Genomic DNA, 9,242 nt, shown 5'->3' with positions numbered 1-9,242 from the left:
CAGAACGAGGGTAGTTGGCCGAACCGGTCATTCAGAGGTGGGCACCTTAGCAGAATAGGTTCCCACCCCATTTCACGGTCACAGAAGACACTTCGTCAGAACGATAAGGCTTTTCTCTAATTTTCATGAAGGACTATGACCAACACCAGACGCGAGAGCTCGACTGACCGCGGCTCTCCATTCCGAGCTTTGGCGTGAAGCATCGATAGAACACTACGACTATGCGGAGTGATTCGTCAGACCTCGGGTCGACCTGAACAGCTTCTCAGCTGCCGAGTTCGTGCTGAAATGACCTTTCCTAGCTGCTGTGATGGCGGATGCTCTGTGAGGGAAGAGTTTCTTATACAGGAACACTAATACCTATGTACACCACCATAGAGTTGCGCGTATGACTGGGCACACTTCTTCGCTTGTGACCAGCGAGTCAATAATCCCTTGTTGTGTATCAGCGGCTGACTCTTGTCCGGTGTACTTCCGTCTCAAGGCGTCCTGAGGTTCCGCATCGATCATGCATTGGAACCAGCGCTAGGGAACATGGACAGCCATAGGTCCCCGAGTGGCGGCACCTTGCGAGCTCCCTCAATACAAGCAAGGAAGTACTCCTCAAGCTCAGCTCGGCGAACATGTCGACGGTTGGCTATTTCCTGCAACTCCTCGTTGGTGCGTCTCAAGCCCTCGAGCTCCTTCTCTAACTCTTTGGTCTTAGTGAGATATTCCTCCTCTAGAGGGGATACTAACGAGATTAACGCTGCTCATCGTGTACGGAATGCCCTTTAGACCCACGCGCCACATCAACCATCGGGCCAACGCCTCCCATAGCAGTGACGTTCTGGAGTCGTCTATCAGCACCTGTCCACAGATCGCCCTTCCGAACTGCAGTATGATCTCATGATATATATGATTCCTTAGAGCAGTGGGGTCTCACCCGTTTTACGCGAAGTGGCGTAAAACTCGGCAAAGAACGCGATATTCGCGGTGACATGCAGTAGTCGTGAAATATGTTTTTCACTAGTGTTTTTCATAGCACGGATAAAACTCCCGTTGGAATATTTGTTTGCTTTCCTCAGGAGAGCTCAAGAGTTTCCTCACTAATCATACAAGTTTACACACGAATTCGGGAAGAAGTGTTCAGAAACCGATCAAAATTTCCTCAGAATTTTTTCAAATTGTCACCATGTGCATAATTTCCCATAGCGGAACCATACCTAGAGCGTCGCCCAGATCGGGCGTGGCATTTCCGCGGGGGCCTGTCGCTCTCGTCCTCTCCAGCATCGCCCTGAGGACCTGAGCACCGGCGCGATGTACCTACGTTGAATTCTCTCAACCTTAGTCTGTCTCTTAGAGGCCTTCATCTGGTCCTCCAAATACCTCCTTTCTTCACGCATAGTATTCAAACGCGTTTTCCAAGTACCAACCTAACCACACCGATTGCCACGACAGGCAAAAAAGGCGAGCGGGTCATCACCTCCTTGTGGTAGTCTTTAGAAAGAGCTTCCAATCTGAGTGCTTCAGACATGAACCATTTGAGCTCTCCCTCAAGTTCCTTCACCCTCTTGTCTCGACGCACTTTATCATCCTCCGTCTCTGCCTTCAATTTCCATTCTCGGAAATTCTGCTGAACGGTTGACCTACCATCGCAATCGGATTGAGCGTCTCCAGTACGGCTACATATGTGATTTATAAGACAGCATGAAGTCATGCTCGTGCTTGTCTATCAACTGCGCGACTTTCTCTGGCAGTGTTTCGGCCAATTTATTCAGTTGTTCAAAGAGGCCCAGTACTGGCAAGCATGCTATATCGGCGGGCAAGTGAACTCCTACCCCTGGGGCCTGCAACCGGAATGCTCGCAAGGACTGAGGTCATATTCTCAATCGCTGGAGCCTCTTGCTGGTCATCATCGCCTTGCGACTCCCGGCGCTCCCTCTCAAGGTTAACGCCAGTCAAGAAGGCAGAGGAGTCGTCGGCATCTTCCACGGGCACGTTCGAGCTGCTACTGTCTCCAACGACTCGCTCGGTGGCCTCGGATGGCGGGGAATCGTCGGCGGGCGGAATCTCTTGGTCCATAGTCAGAATCGAGGGAGCTAGGCTGAACAGAGTGCTCATGCATTTCAACTTGGTGCTGCCCAGCAACGGTAACGAAGACGGTGTTGCTGGAAAAGAGAGACAGGGAAGTGTAAGCAAGATGCTCCGCATCACAAGGTCTCAGTCAACAACCCCAGTCGGTGTCTTTAACATCACGAGGAAAGAAGAGTTCATCACCCTCAAGATACTCGGCTATTGGAAGGAGTGCGGTATGCACTGTATCTACTCACGGGTATAGAGTAGGCTAAAAACACCTGCCAACACCATTTGCTTCGAAGGCCGCGCTGTGGGCCGTCGGGCTAAATAAAGATGCTCCTTGTTCCAGTAGCTCAGCATCATGAATACCCTACATGAAATGAGCTGCTAGAGTGAGCAACACAACGTGCATGAAATAGTTAGTTCGAAGTATGCTTAGAAGCAGGAGCTCACTCGAGAGCGATTGGTGTTTCAAGATGAAAAAAGTACTCCTACCTGGCTGTATTCATTATTGACACCCTTGAATTCGTACTTCGTCCCGACACGAGGCTTGTGCGTTGTTCGGAACCTGAAGTATCCCGAGTATGCGGCGCAACAACTAGAGACATTCAGTAGGAGCTGCTTCTCCTCTCAGGAGCAGAACCGGCCTTACTTTGGCCGCATCAGATCCGTTCGCTGAGCGAACTTCCGGAATGCCCGTTGGATGAGCGTAATGGCGTGAGTGATGTCATCATCTCTCAATACGAGATTAGGATGAGGCGAATACCCACCCTGGCCCGCTGGTCGGGGAGGATGCTCCCCGGTGAACACCAAGGGAGGCAGGTCTCGCTTCCCTTCACAAGATTTGGGTCGAGCTCCGCTGTTGAAAATGAAGGGAGGTAGGTTTTGCGAACTCCTACTATGTAGACCTAGCCCATCCGATTGATCTCGCGTTTGAGACAGCGGAGCACGAAGGGCGCTACGGGTCGTCGTCAGTGGTGCACCCAAGGAGACGGTGGGCGAAGCGTTTGTCGTAGAATTGCTGTGCATACGAGTCCTCGAACCTTCCTTTCCTGACAGCTGTTCACAAGCCTCAGTGAGGGCCTGTACGATATCGGCATGAGGAGGAAGATGCTCCACGGCATGCTGAGGATAACAGGCCACGAGGAGCTCGGCACTTGTAGTATTATGCTGACCTACACGAAGACCCCTCCGGTAGGCAGCCAAGGCTTCTCTCCTCCTGTTGAGATGTTCCAGTTGAGCACCAACACTGTGCGTGGCTGTCGCCGTGGTGGTGAGTAAAACGATTTGCTCATCCTTCGATCGACGAGCCCCGCTGTGAGCGCGTCTGAAATGATCCGCGTTCTCAGGACAATGTGGGCGCTTTATCGTTCATGTATGCGTAAAAGCGACAGCGCCTGTAGAGTGTGTGAACAATCCTACAGTGCATTGAGGAGTTTCAAGGCCCCCTGGGCATGTCGCAGAGCTTGGTGATATCTTCCCAAGCTGCTAAGTACCGAGGAGATGTTCAAATGTGTCCCCGCCACAGCTAAATCAGCAGCCGGGCCCTGGGAGGCCATCTCTAGGCGTAAAGCGTCGACCAAACATCTGAGCGCGAGCCACTAGCACTTATAAGAAGTCGACAGTGATAGAGGACTTCATGGCCGTATGAGGCTTGTTGGTTGCCCTATAGTAAGATGCCTTGTTGTTCAAGGTCGCAGCCTGTAAGCTCTTGTCAGCCACAGTGATTGCGAGACTCTCCGCCTCTTCCAAATGATCGAGGCAGGACGCCAGGAATCCCTCCTGGAGTCTGCGAATGCCCTGCTGGTTCAAAATGGCGATCTGAAACCAAGCCTCCCAGCAAGCCGAGCGGTGGATCGTAGTGAACCCAGTGTGAATCAACTAGATTGACATCGCCCTCGTCACCTGCTCGCATGCAAGACCTCCTGTTCTGTTTTCACCCGCAGGTCGGTAGTTGGGAGGATGCCCAAGACTACGGCTCATTAAGCGATGCGAAGCGGTCAGTGACAGAATGCAATGGAGCTAGCAACCGTTAAAGGCAGATTCAAGTTATTAGGATTCGCACAACGACTAGCCTATACTGTAAAAAGAGCAATCATGCTTCGAGGCCACAAGGTGACCGTCGGCGCTGCAGAATGTTGGTGAAGTCATTCAATCGAATATACTAGGGTCAATCCCGAATTCCTTGTCAACTTCTTCTTCACTCATATTCCCCCGCGACGCGATGAACCTTAGCGAATCAGTCGTAGATGCTGCTTCAGTGGATTGTGGACACGTACTGCCTCACAGTACTGATATTGTCAGTCCATATATCTACGAGATCCCGGGATCGCCGCATCTCCTCAACTAAAAAGAGGTATGTCGGCCACCAACATATTGAGTTCTCGAATTCACTCTGCTGCTTGATCTTGTTCGGGTCGGCCGCCTCGAGCTCTTCCAAATTCGCGGCCAGTTTGCGTCGCTTCCCCTCGAGCTCTTCGAATTCCGCTCGCATTGCCAAGGACTTCTCCTAAGAAACGATTTCAAGCCATCAGTATCATTCATAGTCGATACCATATATGTCTAGTAGGTACGATGTCATAATGTGGGAGTTGCATCACTCCAGCACGTATATTCTTTGTACATATATGTACGGCATAGTACTAATATATGATATCAGTGGGTACGTATGAAATTGTACCACCACAATACTCATGATACCGTATCATAGTGAATGATATACATTATAAAGGATGTATTCATATTATGATGAATAATGATACATTAATATGAATACCCGTGAGCCACCAACTGCCAGCTCACTGGAGATGGCCACATAGTGTCTTCACTGACCTGCGTAACACCGCTGGCCTCAAGTGCCGCAACGATATCCTCTTTGCGGCTTTCCGCCTCTGCCAGAGCCTCCTCCGATGCCTGTAGAGATGCTCGACCCTTCTCCAGTTTGGTGAGGAGCCCCGCCTTCTGACTCGACGGCAGAGCCCAGTAACTAGGCAAGGACGATTGAAACAACACTGTGGATGTAATGATAGCGAAGGTGACATCAATACAGTAGTGACAAATAAAATAGATGACAATATAGCGTTGACAATACCCGGGATGACGAGAAACCTCAACTACACGGAGCCTCATACCCACCAAGTGATGTAGAAAAAAGACTCATTGATACCATCTCTGCATCTTCCCGTGACAACAACAACGTACATGTTCTGTGAGCCCACCTTTTCCATGTTCACCAAACGGTCTCCATCGACCAAATGCTGGACGACTTCCTTCACTGATTGCGGTACAATACCGCATCTGAACTCAACTTCTCAACAATTCCGTAGTCAGTTTTCGAGGCCCTACTTTTTGGCTATCTTTTCAATCTCCTTGAAGTTGTAGAAACTCTGGTCGGACATCAGAGCCTCGTGAAGCTTCGCCTTCTTCTCGTCCAGACTCATACCCTTGGCTCGCTTAGGCATGCTACTTGTGGTTACTCGGTGTGGGAGAAAACTGGCGACCCCGGAGAAAAGACGTGCCGGCCTGGCTGATGCCTCTACTCACATCCTACTTCCTCGCCGTGGAGGTACCAAACGAACATGTTAATTGACCAACAACCTCTCAGTAGAAAGGATGACGGAAACAGTAGTCAGAGATAATAGTCATGAATTAGCAATATTAGAGCGGCCAGAGCATGCCGCGCATACTCAAGAATGAGCCAGGTGTCTGTCAGTAACCGGTGCTTGAGTTCAGTCGTCACTGTCAGACGCTCAGACCTGAAGGATCTCTCGATCGCCTCAGCTGTGGCCTTCTTGGTAGCCGCTGTTGGAATGCCGTGGCCCGTCGATTCCGAGGAGCTGCTTCGAACTAGGAATGAGGATATCGGTCATACGGGTTGGCTGTAGTGCTACCTGCATACGAAAAAAGGACGCGAAGTCCACAAGAGACCACTGTGTGCAACACCCCCAGATCTCTGAGCTCTCTAACGCAGCGAGCGGCCGGGAACGCAAGCGTCGTGCTCATTGTTGACCTAGTAGCACTAGTCGAAGACGGTAAGCTCTACTGAATAGTAGAGAATGAACAGCGGCAGGCCTATTTCGCGAGGCCCAGTTGAGTATTGATCCTACGTACTTGATCTCCAATACCTGTCACAAGGCGGTAACTCTTATCTCATTTATTGACCACCCCCTCCAACTGATGCGATTTGAGCCTGACCATCTCCCTGCCTCGATGGAACCACAGCGTGCCGACACAGCACTACAGCAGGTGAAACATCTATACTGCCAAAGCCTCGACCTTGCACCACACAGAGCCACTCAACACCCTCTAGTAGACAGTGAATGGAAGATACTGCGTTGCTCAGTGTACAAAGACAGTGGTCATCCCTTAGCTCCTATAATCTCGCGTAGGGGGACTATACGTCCCTTTGGGAGCTTCGCTACAACAGTGCCGTGAAGGAGGCTACACTCTACTCGAATTGAACCTGAGCATGTTCATAGTCCTTCTCGTCAAACACCAAGCTTGCCTCCTATAAGATAGTGATGGCCTCCAGCGGCTCGGCCGTCTGACGTCCGCTCAACAGAAGGAACAGCAACGCCTCCCCCACGAAGGGACTCCACCAACGCCCGCACGGCCTCGTCAACCTGTCGGTAAACTATCGGAAATCAACAACAGTAGCAGCATCGCACTTACTGGATCGGCTGGCTTCATAGAACAATGAGACGCAGGGGTTGCTGGCTGCGACTTCGACCAGTTGCGATGACTGAACCTTCCAATGAGGAGTCCGTGAGGGGATTGCTGAAGCACCAGAACTCCCTAACAAGCTAGCCACCCAGAGACGTCACTTCCCGGTTCTTCCTCGAGTGCTTGGTCTTAATGACCGTCCTTATATGAGCATTCTCCTCAGCACTGATGATGCCGTCGCTAAGGATGCTGTCAAACTCATCCGGTATGAGCACGGAAGGCGCCGAATCATTAAGGCTGCTGTGCACCCCAGAAGTGCGGCCTCCTTCAACCTGCTGCTTCAAAGGGATACCGGCCAGCTACTGTGTATATCAGACCTACCCCGCATTTGTCCTCTGTGGATGATGGCCACCCATTGGGTGTATCAGTAACAGCATAGTACCCCGAGAGGCCAGAGAAGGGGTCCACACCTGGCCAACCGCTCGGGTGAGACCAGGCGACCCTCCCCCCCACCTACCAAAGCGGAGATTGAACCTCTGCGATATGCTCTGCAAATGGCGCTTGGCAACCTCCAGCTCCCTTCCTGTTGAAGTCAATAACCTCTTCTGACACAACGTGTATCCGCCCACTAGGGAGGATCACTGACCTTATCCAGGAGATCTTGGTTGAGAGCGAGCAGCAATGCATCCTTCTCGGCCATCGCGGCCTCAGCTGCCCGTAGTCGGCCCTCCAAAGCCTGTGATGATGACAAAGCGATCTCCCTACCAAAGCAATGGGGTCTTACTTGTATTTGCTTGTCACGGTTGGCTACAGCACTTCTTATCTGTTGCTTGTATCGTTCTTCCAAGTTCACCATGTCCTGACTATTAACGCTCTCTACAGTGGCGGCAGAGTACGTATGAGAGGCTGTGCCTGACAGCACACACACTATGCTTACTCTATGCGTAAATCATCCATCTAGGGTTCCCATAGCGTGTCATTGCGTCGACAATAACCTCACTATATGAAGCACGCTTTCTTGGATCCATCGTTATGCGCCGACTGGCTGTTGGCTCCAGAGACTTCCTTTTCTCCTTCAGAGAAGTCTCATGCGTACGTACCTCGCCGTAACTACTGTATTGTGTAGAATGAGCCATGGCACTCCCAAGCTCACTTCAGCATTAAAGGCTTCTATCGAGAGGGACTTATTTGAGTACATCAGTCGACTGAGATTTGCTGATGTACTCCGAGGTGGCCTTCTCTCCATCGTGCTGCCTATGGACATTTCTCTTATGGACGCTTCAAAGCTGCTCCACAGCACGTGTATAGGAGTACAGCATCCATTGCTGATATCGCTCAGAGTCACCTCCCGCACGAGAGAAATCATTCACTTCTGCATATGCGATAACAACCAAACACGATCCGTATATGGACGGACGGAAGGGGAAGAATAAAAAGGATAAAGAGACGACGAGATGAAAAAGACGAGTATGCTCTACACTAGCGCCGACACACTTTGGAGCAATCGTGTGTGGAGTGATGTCACTACCTAGATGGTGCATACGCCAAGAGTTAATTAACATTTCTTCAAACGCAAAGCACATGGGATAACCACAACATAGTGATTAACTATCAACAATGTACTGTCCATAGACCATTAGTCATATAACTGATGACCTATTAGTCTATGACGGACAATCCATGATTTTCTAACTAGTTGTGAATTTTAACCAGACACGAGCAAAATTTCACATAATTCACAAACGATCATGGGAGAATACATGCCGAAGAGCAGCAGTTGAAACTGAAAACTGCTATTTCGACGTCGAAACCGTCGTGTTTAGTCTGGAGGGCTGCACTGCATAGAACATCAAGAAGAAGCTTGAAAGACAGTTGTAAATTCCGACATCCGTTCGAGTTTGACGACAGAAGACTTTCGCGACAGAAACAAGTAGAAGCGAACAGGGTCGTCGAGTAGGTCTTCGAGCCTTGGGGATCTTAATCCTTGCTGAACCGTACCAACTCCCATGAGATGTCTTCCAAACTAGATGTAGACCTCTTACCATAACTTCTTCGAATGCAGGAGCAGTGCCCTCAGCAGAGTCCGCTGCCGCAACTGGTCTGTGCTCGACATGGACAAGCTGATCTCGGCGGATCCTCTACTCCATTCCTGTCAGAATTTCGCTCTTGGGCTACTTCAGACGGCAAAGGCGACTAAATGCTACCAGAACAACGGAGTTGATCTTCGGTCGATTCTCCATATTCGTGGACGTCATTTCCGATGGACTGCTCCGGATGGTTCAAATTCAAGGTGGACCTCCCAGCTTCTCTGAATGGGGATTCACTACCCGCAATAGACTCCATTGAAACCCACTCATTCCTGATATCAGAGTTGGGAGTGTCGAAGTATTTTCTCGCTGACTAATGACCCTCACTCCCGCCAGGTCTACACAGCTTCGAGTTTTCTCGTAACATGTTGCGCAGTGTGTGCATCACCCACCTCGTGGCCTTCTCGATGATTAAAGGACCACTCCAGCTCTCGC

The 9,242-nt window shown here is 50.5% G+C and overlaps 5 protein-coding genes across 6 annotated transcripts in view; all 5 read right to left on the bottom strand.

The window, feature by feature from the left end:
- Positions 1 to 3,617, bottom strand: part of Pmar_PMAR013731 (hypothetical protein) — a gene marked incomplete at both ends in the record, with an annotated part of 4,202 nt that extends 585 nt beyond the window's left edge. The window contains 9 exons of the mRNA XM_002765620.1: positions 403 to 489; positions 567 to 733; positions 784 to 849; positions 1,310 to 1,415; positions 1,466 to 1,628; positions 1,669 to 1,829; positions 2,554 to 2,626; positions 2,711 to 3,385; positions 3,481 to 3,617. Coding sequence (XP_002765666.1) covers positions 403 to 489; positions 567 to 733; positions 784 to 849; positions 1,310 to 1,415; positions 1,466 to 1,628; positions 1,669 to 1,829; positions 2,554 to 2,626; positions 2,711 to 3,385; positions 3,481 to 3,617 — 1,635 coding nt within the window. The remainder of the gene's footprint in view (positions 1 to 402; positions 490 to 566; positions 734 to 783; positions 850 to 1,309; positions 1,416 to 1,465; positions 1,629 to 1,668; positions 1,830 to 2,553; positions 2,627 to 2,710; positions 3,386 to 3,480) is intronic.
- Positions 3,618 to 3,666: 49 nt separating this feature from the next.
- Pmar_PMAR013730 (hypothetical protein) lies at positions 3,667 to 4,041 on the bottom strand (the record flags this gene model as incomplete). The annotated part of the gene is made up of 2 exons (XM_002765619.1): positions 3,667 to 3,879; positions 3,964 to 4,041. The coding sequence occupies 2 exons, from the start codon at positions 4,039 to 4,041 to the stop codon at positions 3,667 to 3,669; spliced, it is 291 nt and encodes a 96-aa protein (XP_002765665.1).
- A 168-nt stretch (positions 4,042 to 4,209) lies between these two features.
- Positions 4,210 to 5,519, bottom strand: Pmar_PMAR013729 (Meiotic nuclear division protein, putative; the record flags this gene model as incomplete). The annotated part of the gene is made up of 6 exons (XM_002765618.1): positions 4,210 to 4,288; positions 4,338 to 4,404; positions 4,453 to 4,567; positions 4,891 to 5,044; positions 5,260 to 5,355; positions 5,404 to 5,519. The coding sequence occupies 6 exons, from the start codon at positions 5,517 to 5,519 to the stop codon at positions 4,210 to 4,212; spliced, it is 627 nt and encodes a 208-aa protein (XP_002765664.1).
- Positions 5,520 to 5,671: 152 nt separating this feature from the next.
- Pmar_PMAR013728 (hypothetical protein) lies at positions 5,672 to 6,306 on the bottom strand. Its single transcript, XM_002765617.1, has 2 exons — positions 5,949 to 6,306; positions 5,672 to 5,904 (listed from the first exon to the last, which is right to left on the bottom strand). Exons 1-2 carry the CDS (start codon positions 6,058 to 6,060, stop codon positions 5,687 to 5,689), a joined length of 330 nt encoding a protein of 109 aa, XP_002765663.1. The 5' UTR covers positions 6,061 to 6,306; the 3' UTR covers positions 5,672 to 5,686.
- A 63-nt stretch (positions 6,307 to 6,369) lies between these two features.
- On the bottom strand, positions 6,370 to 8,008 carry Pmar_PMAR013727 (hypothetical protein). Of its 2 annotated transcripts, none has more exons than XM_002765615.1 (10): positions 7,874 to 8,008; positions 7,721 to 7,820; positions 7,505 to 7,632; positions 7,367 to 7,456; positions 7,238 to 7,325; positions 7,102 to 7,190; positions 6,882 to 7,052; positions 6,730 to 6,834; positions 6,563 to 6,680; positions 6,370 to 6,520 (listed from the first exon to the last, which is right to left on the bottom strand). In XM_002765615.1, exons 1-10 carry the CDS (start codon positions 7,982 to 7,984, stop codon positions 6,417 to 6,419), a joined length of 1,104 nt encoding a protein of 367 aa, XP_002765661.1. In that variant the 5' UTR covers positions 7,985 to 8,008; the 3' UTR covers positions 6,370 to 6,416. The 2 variants fall into 2 exon arrangements, with proteins under 2 accessions (XP_002765661.1, XP_002765662.1); XM_002765616.1 differs by having other exon boundaries at positions 7,238 to 7,322.
- Positions 8,009 to 9,242: the final 1,234 nt, after the last annotated feature.

The sequence above is a fragment of the Perkinsus marinus genome, assembly GCF_000006405.1.
Source record: "Perkinsus marinus ATCC 50983 genomic scaffold scf_1104296975428, whole genome shotgun sequence".
Taxonomy (NCBI): Eukaryota; Perkinsozoa; order Perkinsida; family Perkinsidae; genus Perkinsus; species Perkinsus marinus.
The sequence above is the reverse complement of the archived record's forward strand: the minus strand, read 5'-3'. Positions and strand labels throughout refer to the sequence as shown.